The sequence below is a fragment of the Oreochromis niloticus genome, linkage group LG17, assembly GCF_001858045.2.
Source record: "Oreochromis niloticus isolate F11D_XX linkage group LG17, O_niloticus_UMD_NMBU, whole genome shotgun sequence".
Classification (NCBI taxonomy): domain Eukaryota; kingdom Metazoa; phylum Chordata; class Actinopteri; order Cichliformes; family Cichlidae; genus Oreochromis; species Oreochromis niloticus.
The window spans coordinates 2,336,571-2,361,716 of NC_031981.2; the positions used below are offsets into that span (position 1 = coordinate 2,336,571).

The following is a 25,146-nucleotide window of genomic DNA, read 5'->3' on the forward strand; positions in this document are numbered from 1 at the left end:
ATGGAGGATGAATGAACCGATACCACTGATTGGTCCCCACCCTGCCCAACCCAAATCCAGCTGAACACCTCATTGATGTGATGTTTCGATGCCACCAGGTTGTGCCTTAGACTGTCCGGGAGCTCAGCGATGCCCTCCTCCAGGGAGAGAAGCATGCAGGACATCCATCATCTGAGGGTGTCAGGAATGCTGCATCATTTTTTCACTTCGAATTTTGGGTATGTTTGAATTCAGCCCTCTGTAGGTTGATCATTTTCTCTGTCACCCTTCTCCTGAGGGTCCATATCAGGATATCAGTATCCAGCATGTTCCCCATGGAGACCTGATGTGTTTTCAGACTGTTCCTTTATTTTTTTGAGCAGTGTATTTTGGTAAATATTCTTCAGTTGATTGAAACTCGAGGTTGCTCATTCCTTTTTGAGGCACGCTTTCAGTTTATGAGATTTTCCAAGGCCAGCATGAAATATGTAGTCTGGCTCCCTCACACTGGTACAGACCTTCTCTATCTAGTTGATATTTACTCAAAACACGAGATTTCTCATGCTTGAGACTTAACATCGCCCAGGCACTCATGTTTTTAAATTATTGAATCCAATTCAAACTTTCTGAGCGAGATGATGCTGCAACAACAACAAACCTCTGCAGACCTCTGCAACAGAAATATTTCATTTCATGCGACACTTTGCAGTTAGTTTCTGCAGTGTCATTTATTAAAGGAGAATCTAAAAGGTTAGGCAAACCTTCTCCAGCTCTTTCTGAGGACCTCCCTCCTTCCTGAGTCGATCCAGCTCTAAACATTTGGTGTGGTAACCCTCCTTGGACTTCTGAAGCTGTCCGCTCTGAACCTGAAGCACCTGCACCGCCTCCACCGTCCCCACCATCTCCTCCTTAGTCTGGGTGATACACATAAACATGCATCAAGAATAAGGCATACATATGGACATACTGCACATGGGATCATTGTACCGAGTACTTTTAAGGGCAAAAGAACCAATTACCATGAAGGAAAGGATGGTAATTGGATATCTTCTGAGAAAAGAGTTGATCAGGACTGTCAGGACTGGGGTGAAGTGGGTTTTTTCCCCCTCACTTCAGATACGTACCTTGCGGTGAATTTTGACCTGCTCGTCTGCGTACTTGTTGATATCGCGGATGAGATCGTTCAACTTTTTCATCAGCTCGAGGTGGCAGAGGGCAAGTTTGTCTGAAGACACCCTGAAAATATCCCACATGGGAGCAAAAGTCCTGGAAAATATGCAGATAAAGCGAATCATCAGAGTGCTGGGATCCTTCATTTCAGTTTTATTGAAATATCCAATGTCACACTACGGATATGTCATAAAATTACATCATAAGACTCCTAAATTTTCTACTATGCTTAAGAAATCGTTGACCACTGAGTATTTTATAGGTATATTTGTACATGCTGGGCACCATATTAAATGGTTTTTATCATCACAAACAGGACTAAATGTTTCCAAGAGTTTTGTGTGTTCGTAAAATTACATTTGCAGTTATTAAATTACACAAATTTATTCTTATTTTGTTACTCAGAGATCACTGAAATTGATTTGCCTTCAAACATCAAGCATAAAAATCTGTCTAATATAGTGTTGGTCCCCATTTGGTGCCGAAACAACCCTGACCCATCGAGGCGCGGACTCATCCAGACCTCTGACGGTCTGCTGTCTGAAGATGTTAGCAACAGGTCTTTTAAGACCTGTAAGTTAGGCGGTGAGGCTTCCACGGATTGGGTCTCGTTTGTCCAGCACATCCCACCAACAATTGACGAGACTGAGATCTGGAGAATTCGGAAACACCTCAAACTTGTTGTTATGAACCTCAAACCATTCCTGCTTTGTGCCTGTGTGCGTTATCCTGCTGAAAGAGGTCACAGCCATGAGGGAATACATTTCCTATTAAAAGTGTACATGGTCTGCAGAAATGCTTAGGTAGGTGGTATGTGTCGAAGTAAATCCACATAGATGGCGGGACCCAAGGTTTCCTAGCAGAACATTGCCCAAAGCATCACACTGCCTCTGCTGGCCTGATGCAGATAGATAGATGCATGTGCCTCATCTGCCTGACTATCCATGTGACATAAAAGAAAGTCATCTTCTTCCATTACCCCATCTCTGAAGAACACTGTTGGCGCCTTCAGTTGTGGACAAGAGTCAACATGGGTACCCTGACTGAGCACCGACTGCTTTGACACCTTTTATCAGAACCAGCATGAACTTTCTGGTCTGTTGGATGGGACCACACGGGCCGGCCTTCACTCCCTACATACATCAGCCTTGGCTGCCTACGACCCCGTCGCTGGTACATCTCTGTTCTTTCCTCGAACCGCTTTTGAGAGACACTGACCGCTGCAGAGCGAGAACATCGATGTTACGCCTGATCGATGTATGTGGAAATCAATGATGCAGGGCTCTCACAGCCCTGTCTGACTAAAACTAATCACTGACCAGAGTGTGCAGACGTGTGCTTGCAGGAGTGATGTTGGAGTGCAACGATGTAGCATGGAGTATACATGCAGCTACCAGACGACAGAGTTTAACAACTTGACCTAAACTCGTTCTTTCACAGTGAAATAATGCCAAGAAAACTTTTTATTGTCTTATAATGTAAAGTAGAAAACAAAACTCAGAGTTTTATTTAATTAGAGCTTAAGTCTCAAAACTCAGTTTACTTGGTTGTGTTTTGATAAGATTTGATTGACAACAGCTAAACAACCCAAGCACTCTAATCAGAATCTAATTATGTTGCAGAAATATGATTAGCACAGCAAAGTATTTCCAAATGAGCCAAATCAACTTCAAAACAAACAAATACAGAAAAAGTGTAGAACTTTTAAACCATTGCAGACTTTTGTATTCATGTCCAGTGATTCAGTCCAAGAAGGTAATTATGTTTCGGAGGTCTTCAGTGTGTTCTCATTTTCATCACCAAGTACATACAAATATCATCCATCAAAGAGTAGACGACATATGATTGGAACCATATAGGCTGAATGGCATCACAAATGTGGGCATTTGGTGCCACAGATGGTGCTCATCCATATCTCATATGCAGCCATATGACCATCTAGAATTACCAAACCAGCACTTTCTGGGAAATAAAATCTATACATTAATATTCTGAACCCCTTCACAGGACGCTGTCCTGCCGTTGTATGAGGGTACATGAGGGTACTCACCCTTGTGGACTTCCATTGCTGGCCATTTTAGCTAGTTTACTCATTGATTTAGAGTAAGTCTCCTCGATAGCAGCCCTTTAGGGGAAAAGAGTGAGAATATACATAAGCATATTCATAAGCATGAACAGGACATGTGGCTAGACTAATTTTACATCTCATGCACGTATGCATACATGCACACAGACCGCCTGCGCCTGCAAGGTGGAGCTGCACACCTTTTCTTAGCCTTCCTGTTATCCTAATAGCCTAATAGCATGACAAGAAGACTAATGATGCACAAACCCCCTGAAATGTAAATTAATCTAAATACCCTTTAGACCGATAAACCAAATGCACTCCAGCAGCACTTCCTCACAACGCCATTGCATCTGCTAATGGCCTCATATGTTATGCTCTCTATCTAGAGCTTACTTTGGCCCAGACACCAGGCATCTGCCTCCTGAGTCAGAGTCTGTGAGATAAAGATTAATTTTCATCTGTGTTGGGTAACTGTTACAAGAAGCCACATTTAAATGATAAATAGATGTTTACAAGGTTGGCCATAAAACTTTAATAACCATCTGTGGACCCTGAAGGGACAGCAGAGGGAACATCGATCCAAATATCCCGAGGGTGAACAGAGGAACCTGCTGCAGAGGAGAACCGAGAGTCGTAAACAAACAGACAGACTTATCGTTGCTCTTCGTCTTGTGCAGAGAGTTTGAATCAGTCTCACAAGTTATTACTTATATCTTAAATTAAACTGACCTTTTTCAGGCATTTGATTATCCTAAAAGCCAGGATCCAGTTCTATTCTGTAGGAGGCCAAAGACGAGGCTTGATTTGTGGTAACAGGTTAAATGTTTGATGTTTTACGAGTTTCAGAAGTGGTTTATTTTAATGGACTCTCACATTAGCGCTCCTTGTGAACATCTGTATGTCTTTGGATACTAAACTGTACCTATTAAAAATTCATGGGGGCTCTATTTGATCTGTGTCGACACAGCATGTATAGAGAATTAATGTTACTGTTGACAGTCATGCTGTAAATTGTGTTTATTATTGTTACTTTTCATTAGAAATGCTTAGAATCAGTTTTTTGTTGTTTTGTTTTTGCTTTGCCAGCCTCTCATGTAACCCACATAATTTCCTTAGGGGTTAATAAAGAATGCTAATTCTGATTCTAATGGTTCCTGGGAGTGGTTCCCATAAAGATGACCAATAATTTTATCCAAGAGTGAAGTTACAGTACACCTATAAATGATACCTGCTCAGTCATGGAAGCTCCCAGTGTTCAGACTGTGTGCTGATGTTAATGCCAGAGGAAGGTTGGAACTCAGCAGAGCGTAGGAGCCTTGGACACACTGTGCTCCTCAGCACTCTTTGACCCCGCTCTGTAACTGTAGCTGCAGTTTCTATTTGCTTCCTTGTTGTAATAACACAACTTACAGCTTTTTGTGGAATATCAAAGAGGGAAGAAACTTCACAAACGGGCTGTCATCCTATTACAATCTCACAGTAAGTAAGCTTTTTAGAATGAGCCATTAAGTGCTTCATTTTATACACCTGTATCCAACAGTTAACACGTCCGGCCCAACACTTTCATGTGGTGTGATGTGCTGGATGTGGGGTCAATGCCTTTAGTGTAACTGGCTATTTGGGACGACGTCGTCGTGGTCGTTGTTGTTGTGTGCAATGAATGTTTATTTCATACAGTGTCTGTAGTACATCCACCAACTATAATCCAAATACTTTTTATTTCCAGGACGAGATTCTCACATTGTTGGAACCGGTGAACAACTGTATTTAACTTAAAGTCTCTCAGTACATAATTCTATAATAAATGACCACTGTGATGTTTAGCAACTAATTAGCTCATTGACCGATATATTTAAAGGCTGTTCTCTGCTATATTTTATTTAGACAACCGTCGTCCATCCTCAGACTCCAAGCTCTAACCAATCAGATCGTCTTCCTTAAAGTAAATACAACACTATGCAGAGAATACAAAAACCCTGACAGTGTGGCTGAAGAGTTGTTCTGGTACTTTAACCAAGTGTTTCATAGACTCTCTTATATCAAAATAACCTTTCGGGGAAGTGGCGAGAGAGAAAGATTGAGGAAATTTATCAGGACAATTGCCTCGCCTCCATCCTGCAGGATCACACACGGTTTCACCCACAGTGCTATTTCATTTCCTGACTGCTGATTTGTTGTCTGCTGCTTTCCAAGCAGATAAGTGAATTTCCCCTGTGAGGAATGTGCACAAGCACTCTGAATCAATGTCAGGATTATATCGCTGGTCTGACAGTGTGCTCTGTACGCGTTGGCATCCAGCTGTGAGAGCACAAACTCCTCATTACTCCCCTCAGTGTGCTAACTGCAAATCACAAATGAGTTGACAGAGTATTTGACGTTATACACTCTCAACTTAGTTTTGTGTCAGTGTGCAAATGTCCTGTCAAGTTCTCTATTTTTACATCCCAGACACGATGGCACCACCAGTTATTACTGATTCGTAAATGGCTCATGCTGATTTTGCTAAGAAGAAGAACAACTAGATTTCATCTAACTGATTCATTTTAGTTTGCAAACCATTTAAAAAGGTCCTAAAGATGTGCATTGTGTCTACATTCATAGTAACTGATTAATAAAGTGGTAAACATGTACACAAGGAAAATATTTTGTACTGCAGAGCTCAATTTAATTTTATTAATATAGTGCCAAATCACAACAACAGTTGCTTCAAGGGTCTTTATATTGTGAGGTAAAGATCCTACATTAACAGAGAGAAGCCCCCAACAATCAGACCACCCCTATGAGCAAGCACCTGGCGAGAGTGGGAAGGAAAAACTCCCTTTTAACAGGAAGAAACCTCCAGCAGAACCAGGCTCAGGGAGGGGCTGAGTAGAGGTCAGTAAGATAATCTGATTGTTCTTTCATTCGAACATAACCTCGTTTGTCTTTTAATTATTAATTAGCCTTTATCTACTTTGTTACAGTATCGGGATAAAAGGAAAAGGTAACTGTCCAACAGCCTTGCTGTGATGCAAGATTATCCCAAATCAACTAAATGCAGAACATCCTGATTCGCACCTGACTCTCTAAACATGTTTATCTGCAGTCTCTCTATGAATCTGTGAATCTATGTGGCTGACTTCAATAATGAGATTGGTGGTTGAAGACAAATCCTGCTGTGTCAGCGCTGGGGGAGTCAGGTGAGGAAGCTGAGCAGGTGTACACAGCAGGTGACTTCATGTGTGTCTCACTAGTAGAAGCACTCTGGTTTATGTGAGGGTGCTGCCTCGATAGAGTGTACAAGGGGAAGGTCACATTACATTAAGTGGCTTTCTATGTATTTAATAGACAATAACCTGATAAATTTTAACATGCACACCATAGGGAGAGAAAAAAGAAATCACATTTGTCACAGTTAGATCTAAATGTATACATTTGGATACAGTTTTACCGGTTTACTGAAACATATTTCAATTATTGTTATACAATACACGTGAAAAGGCGTCTAGACCCTCACCTTTGATTTGAGGGCGCCCACATTCAACATGTGCCACCCCTTTTTCAAAGGGACCAAAAGTAATTGGACAATTGACTAAAAGGCCATTTCACGGGCAGGTGTGGAGAATTCCTTTATTATGTCATTGTTGATTAAGGAAATCGATCACCTGGGGTTGATCTGAGGTGTGGTGCTTGCATTTGAAAGATTTAGCGCCGCTGAACTCAGCAATGCAAAAAGACTTTGATGTCCAAGGAAGTTAACGGTGGTGGATGATCGCAGAATCATTTCCATTCACAACAGCCAACCAAGTAACAACACTCTCCAGGAGTTCGGCGTATCGATACCCAGGTCTACCGTAAAGAGAAGACTGCATGAAAGTAAATAAGAGGGTTCACTGCAAGTGCAAGCCACTCTGAGGTGTTCAGAGACAGACTGTCTGCTCAAATACAGTCAAACTGATTGGGCGGCGTTTCATAACACAGATCCTGAGGAGTTTATTAAAGCAAAGAAGAGGAATATTCTTGAATGGCCAAGTCAGTCACCTGATCTTAACCCAATTCAGCGTGGATTTCACTTGTTGAAGACTAAACTTCAGACACAAAGGCTCACAAACAGACAGCATCTGAACGCCGCTGCAGTAAAGGCCCAGCAGGAGGAAACCCAGCATCTGGTGATGTCCATGAGTTCAAGACTTCAGGCCATCAATGCCAGCAAAGGGTTTTCAACCAAGTATTAGAAATGAACATTTTATTTTCAGTTATTTAATTTGTCTGTTTACTTTTGGGCCCTGAAATGAAAAGATTGTGTTAAAATGCTTTATTTTATAACATTTCTAAGCAAACTTTTTGTCCAACTCATTGAGTTAAAGCTGAAAGTCTGCACTGAGTTGTTTCATTTAAAATGTATTGTGGTAATGTGCAGAACCAAAATTAGAAGGAAGTCGTCTCTGTCCAAATATTTATGGACCTGACTGTATAGATGGCTCCATGTCCGATCCAACTGCGTCATGCAGTTTTGCTCTGCCCGTCGGATTAGGTTAGAAAAAGGTTCAGAACTGCAGTGTGCAGGAAAAAACTGAAGTTCAATACGCCTGCTGCGGCGAGCTATGATGGCTTTGATATGACCAAAGCTGAAAGAGGCCAGAGGTCAAAGCACGGAGAGACTTGTGTTTCCCCTCCACAGTACACGATCTGCAGACAGGTCTTTGAAACAGGATAAATCTGAACACCTTGTTAGTTACACTGAGAGATGAGATCATAATGGTTATTTTGTAATCTTCCAGTATTTCATCCAACTTGGCACAATCCTTTTATCCACGTATGTAGTAAAGAACGGTGGATTTTCCACCCAAATCTCATCACTTGCACCACCTCCCACACAGATATTCACAAATACACACAAACCTTACCTCTCTCGGACAAACTCGGCGAGTTCCTTGGTTGCCAGCTGGCCATGTTTCATGTTGTGGTAGAGCACATCAAAGCCGGCATTCTTCTCCCCCTGCCGAGAATAACACACAGACACACACGTCTGTTAGCAGTAAGTCGAGAAACAGCAGACCAACGTGGTAAAGGTAACAAAAGCGATGTCGGGGCCTCAGAATCAAGTTCGCTCGACTTTGAGACATTTTTCTCCTGATAATCTGCTAGAAACACCAGAGACACTCAAAGGTTCAAGGTGAAAGTAAAAATGAAACCAGCTTCTCTCCATCTGGACAAAAAGAAACTATTAAAAGAAGTTAATGAATCTTGTGCGTATGGGCATGACGGGTAAATCGCTCACCTTCTATAAGCCAATCCTGCATGTTACACGCGCGTGACCTTCAGTTACAGAAAAGCTATTCGAGCATTTGAGATTCCAAAGGCGGCAAAAATAATATGGCCACAAATATTACTCATTTATTTTGTTCTCCCTCAAAACATCACAGTGATTGGTCATCAGTGCACGAGGGAACTCAACACTTCACAAAAAGACCTTTTTATTGTTTAATGTTTCCTTTTGATATCCCCGAAACACGAGTGCCGTCTCCCTGATGGACTCTTTTTAAGCCGTTTTCCGCTCGACGACTGTCTTCGTATTGTCATATCACAGCATTTTAGTGTTTGAACAAGCACAACGTAAAATTAAACGTAACCAAAGCATCTGTGTGCAGAAGCTCATCTGACTCAGTCCATCATAATTCACAGGTTTTTGCCCATAAAACAACAAAAGTGAACAAACCTCGTTATCGTGTGAATCCCGTAGGAGGATCAGTGATTCTTGTGGGTTGCAGGTGGACAGACAGTTGAGTTAATAAAAGAACAATTTATTGACATTAATCATGAATGAATAACTAATGTGCTTCATCTGTAGTGTTCGGATGGATTTCCATGAGCACATGTAGCACACGACACTCTTACTGTGACCGTCTGTCTGTAAGTTTCAGCCGTGTGTTTCAAACCAGCCGTCCCTCACAGGCCCCTGTAGATACTGGCTCTTCTCTCACTGCTGCTTTCTTTTGTTGTCACTTTGTTCTGATCTGTGACAGTTTGGTTTTTTATTATTTCTACCCTGCAGCATCGCACAGCATCAAATAATTTATACTGAATGCACTGTGCCACTGATTTAGTGAATATCATTACATGCAGCCTTCTGAAATCATTTTTTGCAAATGAATTCATCAAAATAATTTAATTTTCTTTCAACAACTGCTTTTCTTTCTTTTGTTATTAAGCCCTACGAGTTGGACTGTCACACAACCATAAAAGCATCGTGCGTGAAGAAACAACACATTTTTGTTGGATTATAATCGTGTGTTCGTGTAGCACACCTTCAGACTTTGCTGTATAAGCATCAGTACTGGTCCTCTTCAGGTACAACAATTTGTGCTCATAGATAGTTACTCCAAAAGCAGCGACCAGCCTGACCAGCTGACACACACTAAATGTCAGACTATCACACAATCAAAGGACCCACACTGTTCACCTCTCTCTCTATTATTTGGCATTTTGTTGCTCTTAGTTCAAACATGAGCTGTGATAACTGAACAGATCGCTTCGTGCTGATATTCCAGGATCAACTACGCCACGTCTCGGTCTCTGTGAACGGCTGCTGCAATCCTGAACTGAATTTTCTGCTCATCTGTGGAGCATAAAGTTCAGGACCAACATGACTCAGTGTTGTGTGAAAGAAGCACAAACAAACACAGAACAAGATTGTTGGTGAGATCAGTCGCACACCTTATGGCTCAGCAGATTTAGCACAGGCCCCATCGCCGCTGTAATTACACAAACCTAAACCTCCCTCCGATTACATCTATATAATCTGGACAAGAGCCCGACTGAGGCAGAGGCAGATTGCATCTTCAGCCTCACCACATTTTTCAGTCAGCAGACAGCAGGGTTGTGTGTGCAAGCAGAAACGCAGACAGCTGCTTCGCAGGACCTAAAAATATCGTGCTGGGGAGCAGACCACTTCCCAGGTACCAGGGGAATGGCTGGAATGCCAAGGAAGGGTCATCAGTAAACACACACACACACACACACACACACACACACACCCCCCACACACACACACACACACACACCCACACACACACACACACAAAAAGAAGCAGGACAAGGAAAAAACAGCTGAGAATGATCTCAGACGAGGTGCTGGCACCGTCTGTCAGAAAACACGCAACAAAGTCAGCTTCTGAGATGGTCACGTCCCCTGAGCTTTATTTTTATCATAGCCATAAAAGAGACACACGCACACTCATTTTCATATCTTGTGGGGACATCTCATTGACATAAAGCGTTCCCTAGCTGCTTACCCTAAACCTAACCATAACCCAAATGTAACCCTGACACTAAAACCACATTTTGAGTCTCAAAAATACCTTCAAACTTGTGGGGACCAGGATTTTGGTCCCTATAAGTGAAGTAAACTTCTAATATTTGGTCCCCACAGAGATATGAATACACACTCACACACACACTTAAAGCGGCTATAGAGAGAGAGGTTGCTGCCTTTTGACAACATTTATGACTCGCTGCTTTTGCAAAAGGATCAAAACACGATCCGATCTGGGTGAAAAAGTCAGTTAATAAAGGAAAAAATTAAGCTTGGATTTTCTTTGTGCCTCAGTAAAGTCAGAGTTATGCTTTTTCACATATAAAAGAAGCTTTGTGAAGTCTCCTCGAGTTTTAAAGACTCACAGATCAAACATCAAGATTAGAGTCAAATCAATTTTATTCATATAGCACTTTTAAAAACAACAACTGTTGACCACAGTACTGTACAATAAAATAATCAGATAACATTTAAAAGGAAAGTAAAATAAAAGATAAGAAAATAATAAGAATAAAATAATGACAGACTCATACAGAATTAATAGCCAAAGAGGAAAAAAGGGTCTTTAAACGAGTTTTAAAAGTATCCAGTGTTGGAGAAACTCATTTGCAGATTAATCTACAGAAAAATCATCAGAGGAGCTGCAATCAGTTTAATTTTTGATCCTGTGTCTGATGTTAAAACCATGTTTCTGTTTATGGTTTGGATGAACTAACCTGTTTTGCAGACTAGTGAGAGAAACAATTATAAAATAAATAAAAAAGATAAGACTTGATTGGTTACATCATCCTGACATAAAGACTCAGTCCTTTAACTTCACATAAAGTGGTTTCGTTGTACTGAGCACACGATGAAACGCCTACATCCTGTTTTCTGTCCTTCGTAACTTCAGATCCGTGTTTTTACCAAACTGAATGTTTTGACTTTTGTTGTCCATAAACAGCGAGTTGGACTAATGTTATGCAGGACTCGTCCCTTCCTTGCAGAAACTTCACTCTCGCCACAGAAAGGTGAGCTGCCAGTTTACACACACACACACACACACACACACACACACACACTCTACAACTACATACAGCACGTCTCCACCAGTACTATCAGGCTAGTCTCTCAGTTCCATGCAAATAGAGCTTCCCCACAGTCTATTATGGTCCCTTATAAGGTGAGCACGGTGTTTGATTATGATCACAATCCTTAAGAACATTTGAATATGTGAAAAGCGAGTCTGAGCAAACTGTGCCAGGAGCGATACGAACTTTATTACAACGGCTTATTGCTTAGCACATTGAATTGTCTGTATTTACCTTCTCTAAGGCTCAAATATTTACTCGTGTTCCCGTTTAGCCGACAACTCAGCGATCGCAGATTAAGTTGACAAAGACGAGGTAGTTTCTTAGTGACAAGTTTCACACCACTGAAGGTGACTTTGGAAGTGTGCACTGAACGGACCAGAAGGTGTTTTTTTATTTAATTAAACTATTTCTTTCACTTTTTGCGTGTACAGTTAGTTCAACACAGTGACTTTCAGGAGCAGCTGTGTGACTCTGTGCTGCTCTCTGCACCGGGCCAACGTTTCACCTCAGGTTTGCTTTACAAACCACTTCTGGCAAAGAAAGCAGCGTATTTTCCAAATCTGCTTCATTCTCAGCGACAGCTGGTCTTTTTGTGTCGTCTTGCAGTTTTCACATTAGATGGAAGAGACTCATTGTTGATGTAAGGAAATAAAAGGCTCTCCTACCAGCAGGGCTGTCAGACAGTTTCAGCTTTGTCCATCGTCTCTTCAGGGGACGACTGCCTGAAAACTAGAATATTCAGTGCGCACACTTCGATCATGTGTCCTCAGCTGCACAGCAGATCACGTGGATGAACAGGTTTGTTACTGATTATATGAAATGCTGATGATTGGGAAAACTGTATGCCATAAGAAATTCTTTAAATATAAACTATGTTTCAGATCTCCCATAAAAACAAACAAACAAACAAACAAACAAACAAACATAAAACCCAGAGAAAATAATGCTAATATTAGACACATTCGCATGAATTTGAAGCCTGATAAAGCTTATTCCTTTGTACTAAAAGCCAAGTTGTACCACCACCAATTCTATTTAAAAACACATAACATGTTTGTTGTTATGGGCTCTGTGGTTTATTTTCAGTCAATCCCACAAACAATTTTCAGCAACGAGTAAAAACCCACTAGAGATCCAAATGTTATCGGCAGCTGAAAATAGATCTCACTGCACAAGTTTAGTGATTAATGTATTCAACTTCACTTCAGTATGAATTCAGAATGAAAGGGGCAAGTGCAGGTTTAGATTATTTACAACACATCATAGTTTTTGGTGCTTTCACGCTTGGATTGATTGGCTATAACTAAATTACTGTATAGAATACAAACAATAAATATGCAGGTTAGCAATAAGTATTCCTTAAAGCCTTCAGTGAGAGAAAATCCTTCATGTCTGATATATGCAAACCCCCCTCTCTTCTCACCTCTCACTGATCTCTTTTTCATCAATTAAGCTGACCGCTTTGGTCATGCGTGATGGAGCCATTACCATGACAATGAGGAGCGGAAAAGAAAGGAGGCGAGGGGGAAGCTTTATGAAGGGAGGGTGTCAAATCTGTATGTGCCCAAGTTTCTCATGAAGATACAGACTTAGCGGGCCACTAAGGTCAGTAGGAGAAAGGCTCACATTTGTTAAGGAGGAGGGTGCTGCAGGGAAGGTTCATCTCAGCAAGGATGCTCAGATTCCTCTAAAAGAGGTTTAAAATCAAATGTGTTGATAAGTGTATTGACCATCACTGATTTGGCAGTTTTGGGAGCCAACATATGAGAGAGGCTCACAGGGTTTGCTGTGAGTGGAAAGAAGAGAAGTTCAGTCTTGTCATGGCACACTCAGAGGCTGCATGAAGGTTTCCCATGAGTACACCTTCCCTGCTTGGGGACGATGCAAATGGCAACAATGTTTAGAGTGAGTTCAGAATTTAGTGTTACATTGTATTTCTCAAACAGGCTTTGAGATGTCACCGAATGGAACGTTTTTCTGTAAACACAACATGTTCATAAGGATGTAAACAGGATTTACACTACTGGACCAACTGCTGAAGCTAAAGCTTTTCCAAACCTTCTCAGACGACATGAAAGCTGTAACTGCACCAAAAGGTTCAGAGTCGCTCCTTTAAAAATAATGTGGCTCACACAATTTAAAAATACTGTTCCCTGTTAAAACAGACATATTACAAAACCTTTAGTGTAAAACAGGGCGAGGATTTTAAAGCCTTTCTGTCGACTAGTCTACCAAATCCCCAGAGTTTAACCGCTACTGCGTCTGAAGCAGACGACACTGAAATAACTGAACTTATAAGCCTGCTGTTTCAGACAGTATATTAAGTCTTTACCTTAGTCATCATTTCAGTGTAATGTCTGTTTCTGTGTGTGTGAGAGCTTGTATTCATATCTTTGTGGGGACCAAAAATTGGAATGCTACTATACTTGTGGGGACCAACAGCCCTTATAGGGACCAAAATCCTGGTCCCCACGAGTTTGAAGGCATTTTTGACACTCAAAATGTGGTTTTAGTGTCAGGGTTACAATTGGGTTATGGTTAGGTTCAGGGTAAGGGTTAGGGGCTAGGGAAAGCATTATGTCAATTAGATGTCCCCATAAGATATGAATACCTGACGTGTGTGCGTGTGCGCGTGTGTGCGTGTGTGTGTGTTTAAACTGCTCTCACTTGATTCTAATTAGACACATCTTCAGACTTCCCTCCAGGCATTTATGAAACTAATTACAGACAGTGAACAAACCTGAGCTGAGCTGCACTCTGCACTGTACGACCGTCTTCGCAGCTTCTTCTATAACAAATACAAATGTATTCCTGTGCATCTCAACTGCTTAACCTGTGCTGTTGATTGGCAAATGACAGAAAGGGTAAAAGATTATATGGTGCCTTATACAGATGAGCCAAAGACAGCTTGAGGCATTAGCAAGAAATCCTCTGCTTTCACCTGACTGGATGCCTGCGGTTTTTGGCTGGTGGTTTTAGAAACGTCACATTAATTCAGAAATATTCTGCTTTTTAGAATCGGCAGCAGACTTTACCTGCGTTAGGACTATTTGTGCTCTCTAACTCGCAGCACACAAAAGGACCAGAGTGTACCAGAGTGAGACACAAAAGGACTCCCAGTAAAATGCATTTGTAGATTTCTCTTTTTCCCCCCAAGAATTTAAGCATACTGAGGTGAAGCGCTTGGCTCAGGCTTTCTGATATAATGTTCCCTTTTCTGACAATATCTAGATCTGTGCCTTTAGCTCTGCCTAATATATATGACTGTGCAGTCTATCAGACAGATGGATGGATCCAGTGTCTGAGCATATTCCTGCTCTTTAACACATTGTGTTGTGTTGTTTCGTCAAAAGTAAGAAACAAGCAGAAACAAATGATACATAGTAGCACCAGGAAAACACCTCCTCTAGAAATCCCATACAGTCTAAAGCAGGTACGTTAAACTTATTTCACAGACTACTGAAACGCTCCTTTCTGCTACTGTAAAGAAGTTTAACTCCAGTCTATCCTGAAATATTTTAATATAGGAAATAGAAATGCAATTTCATCAATACATCTCAGTTTTTCTACATGATAAAGACATAAATAAAATAGTAATTCATTAAAATTAATGTTAAAAAAAATATTTTCTATTGTAAATTGAGAAAAAAAAGCAACTTTCTGGTATTTAACTGTTTAGATTTGACTGATTTACTTATGTGTTGTATGAATGGCTGTGGTCTTTATCAGTAGGAAAAGCAGTAAAATAAAGTTAAGTCTAAACTTTATAGCCGCCATTCAGAGGGCCAGATTGGAGTCTTTGGCGGGCCAATTCTGGCCCCGGGCCTTATGTTTCACACCCCTGGTCTACAGCATGACGTATGAAGGCCACACTGATAATGCACGTCTTAAGTTCTTAATATCCACCCCCAGCACCCACAGGAAGACCCCTTTTCAACATGTGCTGGTTTAAACTACAGGGAGTGCAGAATTATTAGGCAAGTTGTATTTTTGAGGAATAATTTTATAATTGAACAACAACCATGTTCTCAATGAACCCAAAAAACTCATTAATATCAAAGCTGAATGTTTTTGGAAGTAGTTTTTAGTTTGTTTTTAGTTTTAGCTATTTTAGAGGGATATCTGTGTGTGCAGGTGACTATTACTGTGCATAATTATTAGGCAACTTAACAAAAAACAAATATATACCCATTTCAATTATTTATTTTTACCAGTGAAACCAATATAACATCTCCACATTCACAAATATACATTTCTGACATTCAAAAACAAAACAAAAACAAATCAGCGACCAATATAGCCACCTTTCTTTGCAAGGACACTCAAAAGCCTGCCATCCATGGATTCTGTCAGTGTTTTGATCTGTTCACCATCAACATTGCGTGCAGCAGCAACCACAGCCTCCCAGACACTGTTCAGAGAGGTGTACTGTTTTCCCTCCTTGTAAATCTCACATTTGATGATGGACCACAGGTTCTCAATGGGGTTCAGATCAGGTGAACAAGGAGGCCATGTCATTAGTTTTTCTTCTTTTATACCCTTTCTTGCCAGCCACGCTGTGGAGTACTTGGACGCATGTGATGGAGCATTGTCCTGCATGAAAATCATGTTTTTCTTGAAGGATGCAGACTTCTTCCTGTACCACTGCTTGAAGAAGGTGTCTTCCAGAAACTGGCAGTAGGACTGGGAGTTGAGCTTGACTCCATCCTCAACCCGAAAAGGCCCCACAAGCTCATCTTTGATGATACCAGTCCAAACCAGTACTCCACCTCCACCTTGCTGGCGTCTGAGTCGGACTGGAGCTCTCTGCCCTTTACCAATCCAGCCACGGGCCCATCCATCTGGCCCATCAAGACTCACTCTCATTTCATCAGTCCATAAAACCTTAGAAAAATCAGTCTTGAGATATTTCTTGGCCCAGTCTTGACGTTTCAGCTTGTGTGTCTTGTTCAGTGGTGGTCGTCTTTCAGCCTTTCTTACCTCGGCCATGTCTCTGAGTATTGCACACCTTGTGCTTTTGGGCACTCCAGTGATGTTGCAGCTCTGAAATATGGCCAAACTGGTGGCAAGTGGCATCTTGGCATCTGCACGCTTGACTTTTCTCAGTTCATGGGCAGTTATTTTGCGCCTTGGTTTTTCCACACGCTTCTTGCGACCCTGTTGACTATTTTGAATGAAACGCTTGATTGATCGATGATCACGCTTCAGAAGCTTTGCAATTTTAAGACTGCTGCATCCCTCTGCAAGATATCTCACTATTTTTGACTTTTCTGAGCCTGTCAAGTCCTTCTTTTGACCCATTTGGCCAAAGGAAAGGAAGTTGCCTAATAATTATGCACAGCTGATATAGGGTGTTGATGTCATTAGACCACACCCCTTCTCATTACAGAGATGCACATCACCTAATATGCTTAATTGGTAGTAGGCTTTCGAGCCTATACAGCTTGGAGTAAGACAACATGCATGAAGAGGATGATGTGGACAAAATACTCATTTGCCTAATAATTCTGCACTCCCTGTATATTTGTACTTTGCTGAATTATGTACAGAAAACATTTCTTCTGCTGGTTTTAGAGATCCAGTTTATTTTTTCATCTGCAATAAGGCAAAGTCAGCTATTTCCAGTTATCAAAGTCATCACAGATCAATTTTATTATGTTATAGTAATTTTCACAAGTCACGAGCAAAACATCAGAGCGCACAATTTATACGTGACAGTTCAGCACCACACAATGATGCACTGAACGGTCCCGCACTGACGCTTCCTAACAGGCTGCCGCTGACAGTAGCTGTAAACTTTTACAACCTTGTGTCAGACACTCTATCACAGAGCCAGTTGACTGACCGGTCTGTCAGAGCTGCTGCGACTTTTGCTGACTCACAGATACTTTTTCTGCTGACCGAGCAGGCTGAGCGGCGGGAACGCTCCCACAGCAGAGAGGTGTCAATAACGTCAGCAGCAGGTAGCTGCACCAGTATCAGCAGACGCAGTCAAATGTGTCGAGTAGGTTGGTTTGAACAAATTTTGCCTGCTGATTTTCTTATGTGATGTATACACAGATATATGTACTATTTATTTAATTGTTAACCAACCCAAACTATGCAATCAGTTCACGAGGAACACGAATATTTGGAGATTACTGCCGTACACATAGTATGCCATAACATAAAACAGATTTAGCGAGTCTCATATTGATCGGTCTTGGCTCTTATTCTAACTTGGCACAGAGCATATTTGAGATGAACAACTGAGCAAGGACAAAAGGAGGAAGCAGGGAGAAGAGGAGCAGGGATGAAATGAGTGGAGAGGCAGAAGCAGAGGGAAAACCCTGAAAGCAGAAAGATTTTCTCAGTGTGTTCACAGATCTTCACCCCACAAGAAACCCACATGACTCAAAGTGATGGCAGGGCAGCAACACTGGCATCATTAAACTGAGAAGCAGGCAATAATAAAAGCCCAGTGGGTGCAGCGTTTCTGTGCAAAGAGACATATCTGCAGGCAAAGGAGGAGGCATTTTTAAGAAGAGAAGACAGAAGACAATGCTGTCCTTTATACTGTACAGAGCTGCACCGTTCGCCGAGCTTTAAAGGTTTCTTTGATGCAGTTCTTCTAAATTCCCCTGAGAAGCATGCACAGTGGCCTTCTGAGATCTATACAGCACTGCAGCGACAGAAAGCAGCCTGATGTGGGAGAAGAAATGGAATATTATTAAAGAAACTATTACAGGTCACCTTAGTAATGAATTCAGATTATGTGGCTATTTTCTAAAATACAGTCCTGATCAAAAGTTTGAAAAATGGTAAAGAATCTTATTTTGCATGATTGGATCTTAAGTAAAATGATGCTAAATGGGGCGACTTTGTAGGTGATGACATGAGTTTACATCAAATCAAATGTAATATTTAGTTTATAAACAGAACAGACTAGACTGAGTTTGTGCTGCGTCAGGACTGTGAGGCTTAGAGGCAAAAAATATATGTAATCAACCTAAGGTCAATTTGAAACCTCTGTCGATTATCCTTAAGATATCATATTCACAAACTTGCTGTCATCGAGCCCATTATTTTACATCATCGTTAAAAAAAACAAACAAACAAAAAACCTGTAAAGCTTACTCAGTTAATCCATAGAAAATGTACTTAGTTAAATATTAAATTATTTGAATTACATCAAAAAGAAAAGAACAACAACAAACCATATGAAATTCTTAATTGGGAAGATTTAATGGGGACGTATTCTGCCAGATTTTAAGCTCCATACTTCTTTTATTTTTGGACTCCAGTAGAGTAGCTCTGCATGATTCGCAGTTCCAAGTAATCCTTCTTTATCTTACTTATACCGGGCCTTTGTGGAGCCACTCAGTTCAGCCACTGAAATAAACTATTTTAGCTTCTCTACCTTCGAGGCAAAGGGAGAATCAAGAGAAGAAAAACTGTCTGAATCCTTTGACACACTCGCAAAGTGATGACATCTGAGAACCAGCAAACGAAATCAAAGCATACTGAAGAAATATTTTATATTCTATATACCTCGATGATTATTTCTGAGTGCGATTACGTTTCCTGGAATGATCGAGCATGACGAATCCTTACAGAGAAACGAATTCTGTTCCCAAGACTTAGCAGCGCCTTAATTTGCTAAGGATGCACTTAATTACAGCCGGTATGCTTCCTCCTGTGGACCATAAGCACAGCTTTCATTCAGTTAATGGGAAAGGACAGAGAGCTATGAGGAGGCTTTGTGAGAGGCTGTGAATGTTCTTGAGCCAAACAAGCCGAGGCTCTGTGTGTGGCTTGTCCCCGAGTGGCTGTGCTGCCTAATTAACTAAAGAGTGGTTTGTATTTCAAAGCCATTTGGCTCTGAAAGCAGGCTGAATGGGAAATATGTATAGACGCACAAGTACGTCTACTCATTTGTTCTTTAGATTTTGCTTTTCTACTTGCCTGCAAATCTGCAGTTATATGTTCAGCACAAAGACAATCGACAGCTCATATTGACCAGTAAAGAAAAAAGCAAAACAACACTACAGCTTTAAGAGTCTGACAGATGAGCAGGAGAGGTAATAACAGCTGCTCACCATAGGCTCAAGTTCAATACAATCATCATGGGGTAAAGTTCATTTCTATAAGAACTTGAATTATTCCAATGACGAGATTCTCAAACTGCCTCAGGAGGCCCTCTGTAACGTGCTGCGCTGCCTGTGACTGCATGCAAAAATAAAATACTGTTTAATACCAATAAACAGTATCGGGTTTCCAAATATGGGTGCTGTGACGGCCACCTTAAATAACCTGGCACAAAGATCCCAACATTCAGCATAAATCAGCTTCCTCTGAACTGCACTGAAACATAAAACAGACAACTTATTACCGACTACTAAGTCAGTGATGGGAAATGAGGCATGATGGGAAATAAGGGGTGTGGCTACAGTTAACTATACTACAGGACTTTTGAATTTAAGTGCGTCCCCCCGTCTGTGCAGGTTCTCTGGTGCTATAAATTAATGACTTTAGATGGGTCATTTTTCTTTTCCGGCCCTAAACCGAACCTCGGCTCAATGAACTAAACTTCGAGAGTCTCTGTTCTAAACTGTGTCTTCTGCACCTTAATTGAAAGTCTGGAAATATTAGTTCAATGTGCAAAACTTTTCTGTCTGTTAGGCCAAAAACTAGGGCGCACCTGAAATAGATGTACTAGGTAGGCTGGGACAGAAGCAAAGAGGAGGACAAAGAGAGAAGGAAAAAGCTGTCAGCTGACAAAGTCACAGAGGCATGTGGGAGAGTTTCACTCCTGTGCTTAGTTCACTGGTGTAAGACTACTAATGAGGCCGCTGTTCTCTGAGAAATTAAGCCAATTAATGCCATAATTAGTCATACTAGTTTTTTTAATACTTGCAAAATTGAGTGTAATCTAATCCGAGGTTAGAAATCCTGCCGCTGTCAGGCTTTTAATTACCCTGTTTTTTTCTCTTACATGTCATATTAGAGAGGTGATGATTCAGGACATGATGTATAGTTAGTGGTGGTGAACACACAAGAACTCTGGTGAGACGCTGTAAACACCTGGCGCCAGCTCAGGGAATCTGTTAAACGATGCGTTGGAGTTTTTGTGCTTCGCAAACAGACACAAGACCTAGATTTTGGAGGACTGCACGGGAGCACGTGGGCGGGTGTCCACAGACGCATTTGCGGGACGGTAAATTAGGCTTAAGCTTAGAGCTGGGCGATAAAACGATAACGATATGTATTGCGAAATAACTTTTTCTCGATAGAAAAATTAAACCATTGCGATAGGCTTGTCCTCTTGTCCTCTTAAAAAAAAAAGAAAAAAAAAGAACAGCCAATCCAAATTAAGTAGCGCAGAGCCGAACCAATCACAGCCGCAGCGTCACGTCACGTGACTTGTTACGTACAGCACAAGCGCCAAGGCGCACATGTGTATTTGTTTTTGCAGCCGTGCAGCCCGGGTCATGAAGGAAAGGAGTTTGCCGACTAGAGAAAAATCAACCGAGAGCGTGAGCGAAGGTTACCGAAGAAAAAAACAGATGATGGTTCCAATGCCGGAGAGCTTGTCGAACGGAAGGGCCACAGAAGTTCCGTAGTGTGAAGGTATTTCGGCTATTTCAAGTCTGACAAAAAACAGAGTAGCGCGCACTGTAAATTGTGCCGAAAGCAAGTCTGGAAATACAATAAAGCGGTGCATGCTCAATCTCTGACTGAAAGCGCTGATTCGTCATTCGGCTTTTGTCAGACTAAAGTAACTGTTAAAACTGTTTGAAAAGCTAAGCTATACAACAAGGAGAGATTGAGAATTTCCTTTTAGTTCTCAGTTTATTTGATATTGACAAAAGTTAGTCAATTTTGTCTGTTCTTCTGTAAAACGACCTAAGATTTATTTTTAGAATTAATATTTTGTTTCTAAGTGGAATTGACAATTTAGTCTGTTTGTTTGTTCTATTTTGAAACTTAAACACTTTAGCGGCTGCCTTTTGTGTAGTTTGCAATATTTGCCTTTATTTATCTGAAACTGAAGTCTCATGTTCCTTAAGTACATCTGCCCTGTTGAACTTATTATGGGAAATAAATATTTAAATCAAAACAAGCTGCAGATTATTTCACATTTTACTCTTGAGCAACGGCACATTTAAATCTTACAAATATAGTTATTTGGCTTATATCGTGATATATATCGTTATCGCCTGAAATGAAAAAAACATATCGTGATATGAAAAAATCTTATATCGCCCAGCTCTACTTAAGCTCTTCGTTTGCACGTTAAATTTCTGTGTGCAAAGACAGATACGAGTAAAATGTGAAGACTGAAGGGAAACATAACTGGACTTTTCCTTTTGCAGCATTTTTTTGCATATAAAAATATTCAGGTTCCGACCAAAGATTCTGGATTTTGATTTTCCACCAAAAGACAAATCGCCAGCACTGGCATAAGAATATTTATAGCTACTTTTTTTAAAGTAGGTTTGAAAGGCTTTTATTTTTTCTTTATAAACCAGCCAAAAATAAAAGAAAATGCAGAATAGATGAAAAGAAGTGACAGGGAGAGTGTCGGGTGACGTTTCCCACAACTTTCAACTAACTTGCCATCTCTGACATTCACCAGAAAGATTTGGTTTTTAAATGAATTAATTTTCTTCAAACCAAGTTGCCAAAAATCACTGATGCCCAGCAACAACATCGGCCACGTAACAGAGTTATATTAAATAAATCAAGTCTTAACATAATAACTAGTAACTGCGAGTTAAAAGCCATTCATCACCATCATCTCTGCCTAGAAGCAGAATTTAAATGAGACTGCTTGAAAGCTGAGATCTAAATAGAAGATTGGTATCTATTGATAACGAGCACTTCCTGTTTGTACCTGATGCACAACAGAGAGGCACAACTGTCCACGGAGAATATGAATGAGAAGCTGGGTAAGTCGTAGCTGTGGTCCAGCTACAACAGGTGACCGAGTTCAGTTAGAGATCTTTGCACGTGCTTGCAATCCTCGAACACGTGTCCTGCAGCGTTATTCGCATTTAAAGATGTTTTCAAGACACTTACCCAGAAGTTGTTCTGAAATAATGCCATCTTCACTCAGAACTTCACAGCAATCTGTAAGAAAGAGGTAGAGCCGCATTAGAGAAAAGTGTGACATCTAAATCCCCCCCCCCCATTTTCTCCACATGCTGGAGAAGAAAATGACCCGGAGGACACTTTGTAACAGTCTATAAAATGTGTAAATGTCAAAAATTCTCCTCTGCCCTGTGACAAACTATCAAAGTGTCAGCAAAACGCACGTAAACAATTTCCAGCAAAGTCCAGCTTTGCAGAAACTCTTGAGACACCTTCAGCGTAGGAAGGGAACTCCTGAGGGAGAGCAGAGAGGAGCTGAACAAATGACTTCAAAGGATAAATTCAGAGAACGAAGGGAAGAGGGAGGAGGGGTGACACAGGAGAGATGGGGGAGGAAAGAACAGGGGAGGAGAGAGAGAGCAGTCGATGGAGTGAACGAGGCAGAAGAGACCAAGGTAACCTCCACGGAAAAAAAAGAAAGGGATGAGATGCACGACGGGCAGCTCACGTCTCCACATGTGCTGCACTTCATCACATCACAGCTATTGGTGCATTTAGGTTTGAATATGCCTGCAACAAACACTTTGCTTATCTGCGCAACATTTGTGGATTGCAACAGTTTATTTCAATTTATTACTGACACACAAGCCCTGTGAAACATGCCGATGCACGTCTGTGCGAGCGGTCCAACAGGAAAATCAAAGATCGCACGACATCAGAACAACATGTGACCCCATCTCCTCAGAGCTTAAGATGCGACTTGTCGTGCGTCCACCGTTTTCACGAGAGGGTTATTTTTAATTTGCTGGTGGCAGCAGGAAATGCACTGCAGCAGCAGAGCAACATGCACCTTTTAATCCCCTGCATGCACAATTATATCAAAGAAACACAAACACTTCAATGACACGTATACACAAAGCAATCCTGCCCTTTGCAAGAGAATCCATAATGGGGCAAGTGTTTCCCCAGGGCTGCCCTCATGCAGGGTTCCTGTTATCTGTTATTCTGCTGACTGTGTGCGTTTGAGAGGCTGTGTGTGTGTGTGTGTGTGTGTGTGTGTGTGTGTGTGTGTGTGTGTGTGTGTGTGTGTGTGTGTGTGTGTGCGCTGACAACAGCCCTCTCCTTCTATTGGCACAGATTCAGCTCGGGCCTGGTGACCTGCCATAAGACAACAGCAACACATACAGAAACCAACACAGCAAGCCCTAGAGTACACACACACCTACAGACACACCTGAAACTCCTCACACCTCAGTAATTAGCTCAGCAGCAGGACTGGAGGCCTGCAGACAGCTTTGTGTTTGGCAGAGGAGGAGAGCCCACAGGAGGGACGGAAATACTGTGGAGCAGCGGCTACACGGTGAATATCAATGGTATTAGTGTATTGATTTCCAGCGAAACTGCACTTTGCCAATATTTTCATATCTGCTGTACAGTGTGGAAAACAAACCAAACAAACTCCTGAAGATGATTAATGACTGAATACTGCAGCGCTGCCACCATAAGATTCATCATCTTTGGCCTTTAATATGGGCCGAGTCAGCGGTGGAGGTCAAACAGCAGCACATCAATCAATTTATTTAATAAAAAACACAACAACTTATTGTCAGTACCTCAAATGATTATCATTGGCCAAACCTGATATTTATAAAACGCAATCCTAATATTTTAGTGAAATACTGGACCACATTGTCAGAATATTTTACAGGTTTTAACCCACTACTAATAAATCCTGTCTGAACAGATTTCCACGGCAGCCGTGCAGCGGGACGGCAGATCTGACCAGAGCACCAGATGGTTTTTAGGCAAGCAGAAAGGGGGGCAAAGGGAGCACACCAGATAAAAACAGACGCATCACAAAGACACCGAAACCTGCTCGTAGATCTGAGTTAATTACATATACTTTTTGGCTCTAATCCTCACAGTCCTGACGCAGCACAAAGAGGCACAAAGACCCCGAGAGGTGTGCACCATACCCATGCTGCTGGGATGTATAGAAGTAGCTGACATCCAGCATTCTCCGTCTGGTTCCAACTAGAGGTTGAGCTGAAATCAGCTGTGGGGCAAACAGAGCCCCGAGAAGAAGTGGGACACTCTGTGACCTTGATTTCTCAAACTCCAGATCATTTTTTATTCAGGAAATAAATGTGGGCACAGTTTTTGCTCCTGCCATGTATAACATCTACTGACTGCTCACACAAGCAGTGAACATGCTGAAACGTGTTAGGCAGCAATTAAACACTTTTGACATTTGGAAACATGAGTTGCTGTAATATGTCACAGTGTGGGGTGTGAGACACACACCTCTGACGGTTTCTTATGACATATTGATAAAGTTTCATTGATCACGTCTACTGAATATGTCGTGTTTAGCAGGGTGCAGCACCAACAGTCCCACCCCTGTGATTGCTTTGGTTGCTGCCAGATCACTGCAGTTCCCCATAGTTTGCATGAAAGTTGCCGACTTGTACAAACACTTGCCGGTTACT

General features: G+C 41.4%; 1 protein-coding gene across 4 annotated transcripts in view; it reads right to left on the reverse strand.

Moving 5' to 3' along the window:
* The window catches only part of fcho1 (FCH and mu domain containing endocytic adaptor 1), a 62,329-nt gene that overhangs the window by 23,231 nt on the left and 13,952 nt on the right, over positions 1 to 25,146 (reverse strand). For 3 of the 4 annotated variants that reach the window (XM_013271269.3, XM_005451853.3, XM_005451852.3), the window contains exons 2-6: positions 22,646 to 22,696; positions 8,104 to 8,195; positions 3,200 to 3,274; positions 1,104 to 1,245; positions 741 to 893 (exon numbers count right to left, since the gene is read on the reverse strand). In XM_013271269.3, coding sequence (XP_013126723.1) covers positions 741 to 893; positions 1,104 to 1,245; positions 3,200 to 3,274; positions 8,104 to 8,195; positions 22,646 to 22,672 — 489 coding nt within the window. In that variant the 5' untranslated portion in view covers positions 22,673 to 22,696. The remainder of the gene's footprint in view (positions 1 to 740; positions 894 to 1,103; positions 1,246 to 3,199; positions 3,275 to 8,103; positions 8,196 to 22,645; positions 22,697 to 25,146) is intronic. The other variant, XM_019346809.2, reaches the window with a different exon arrangement.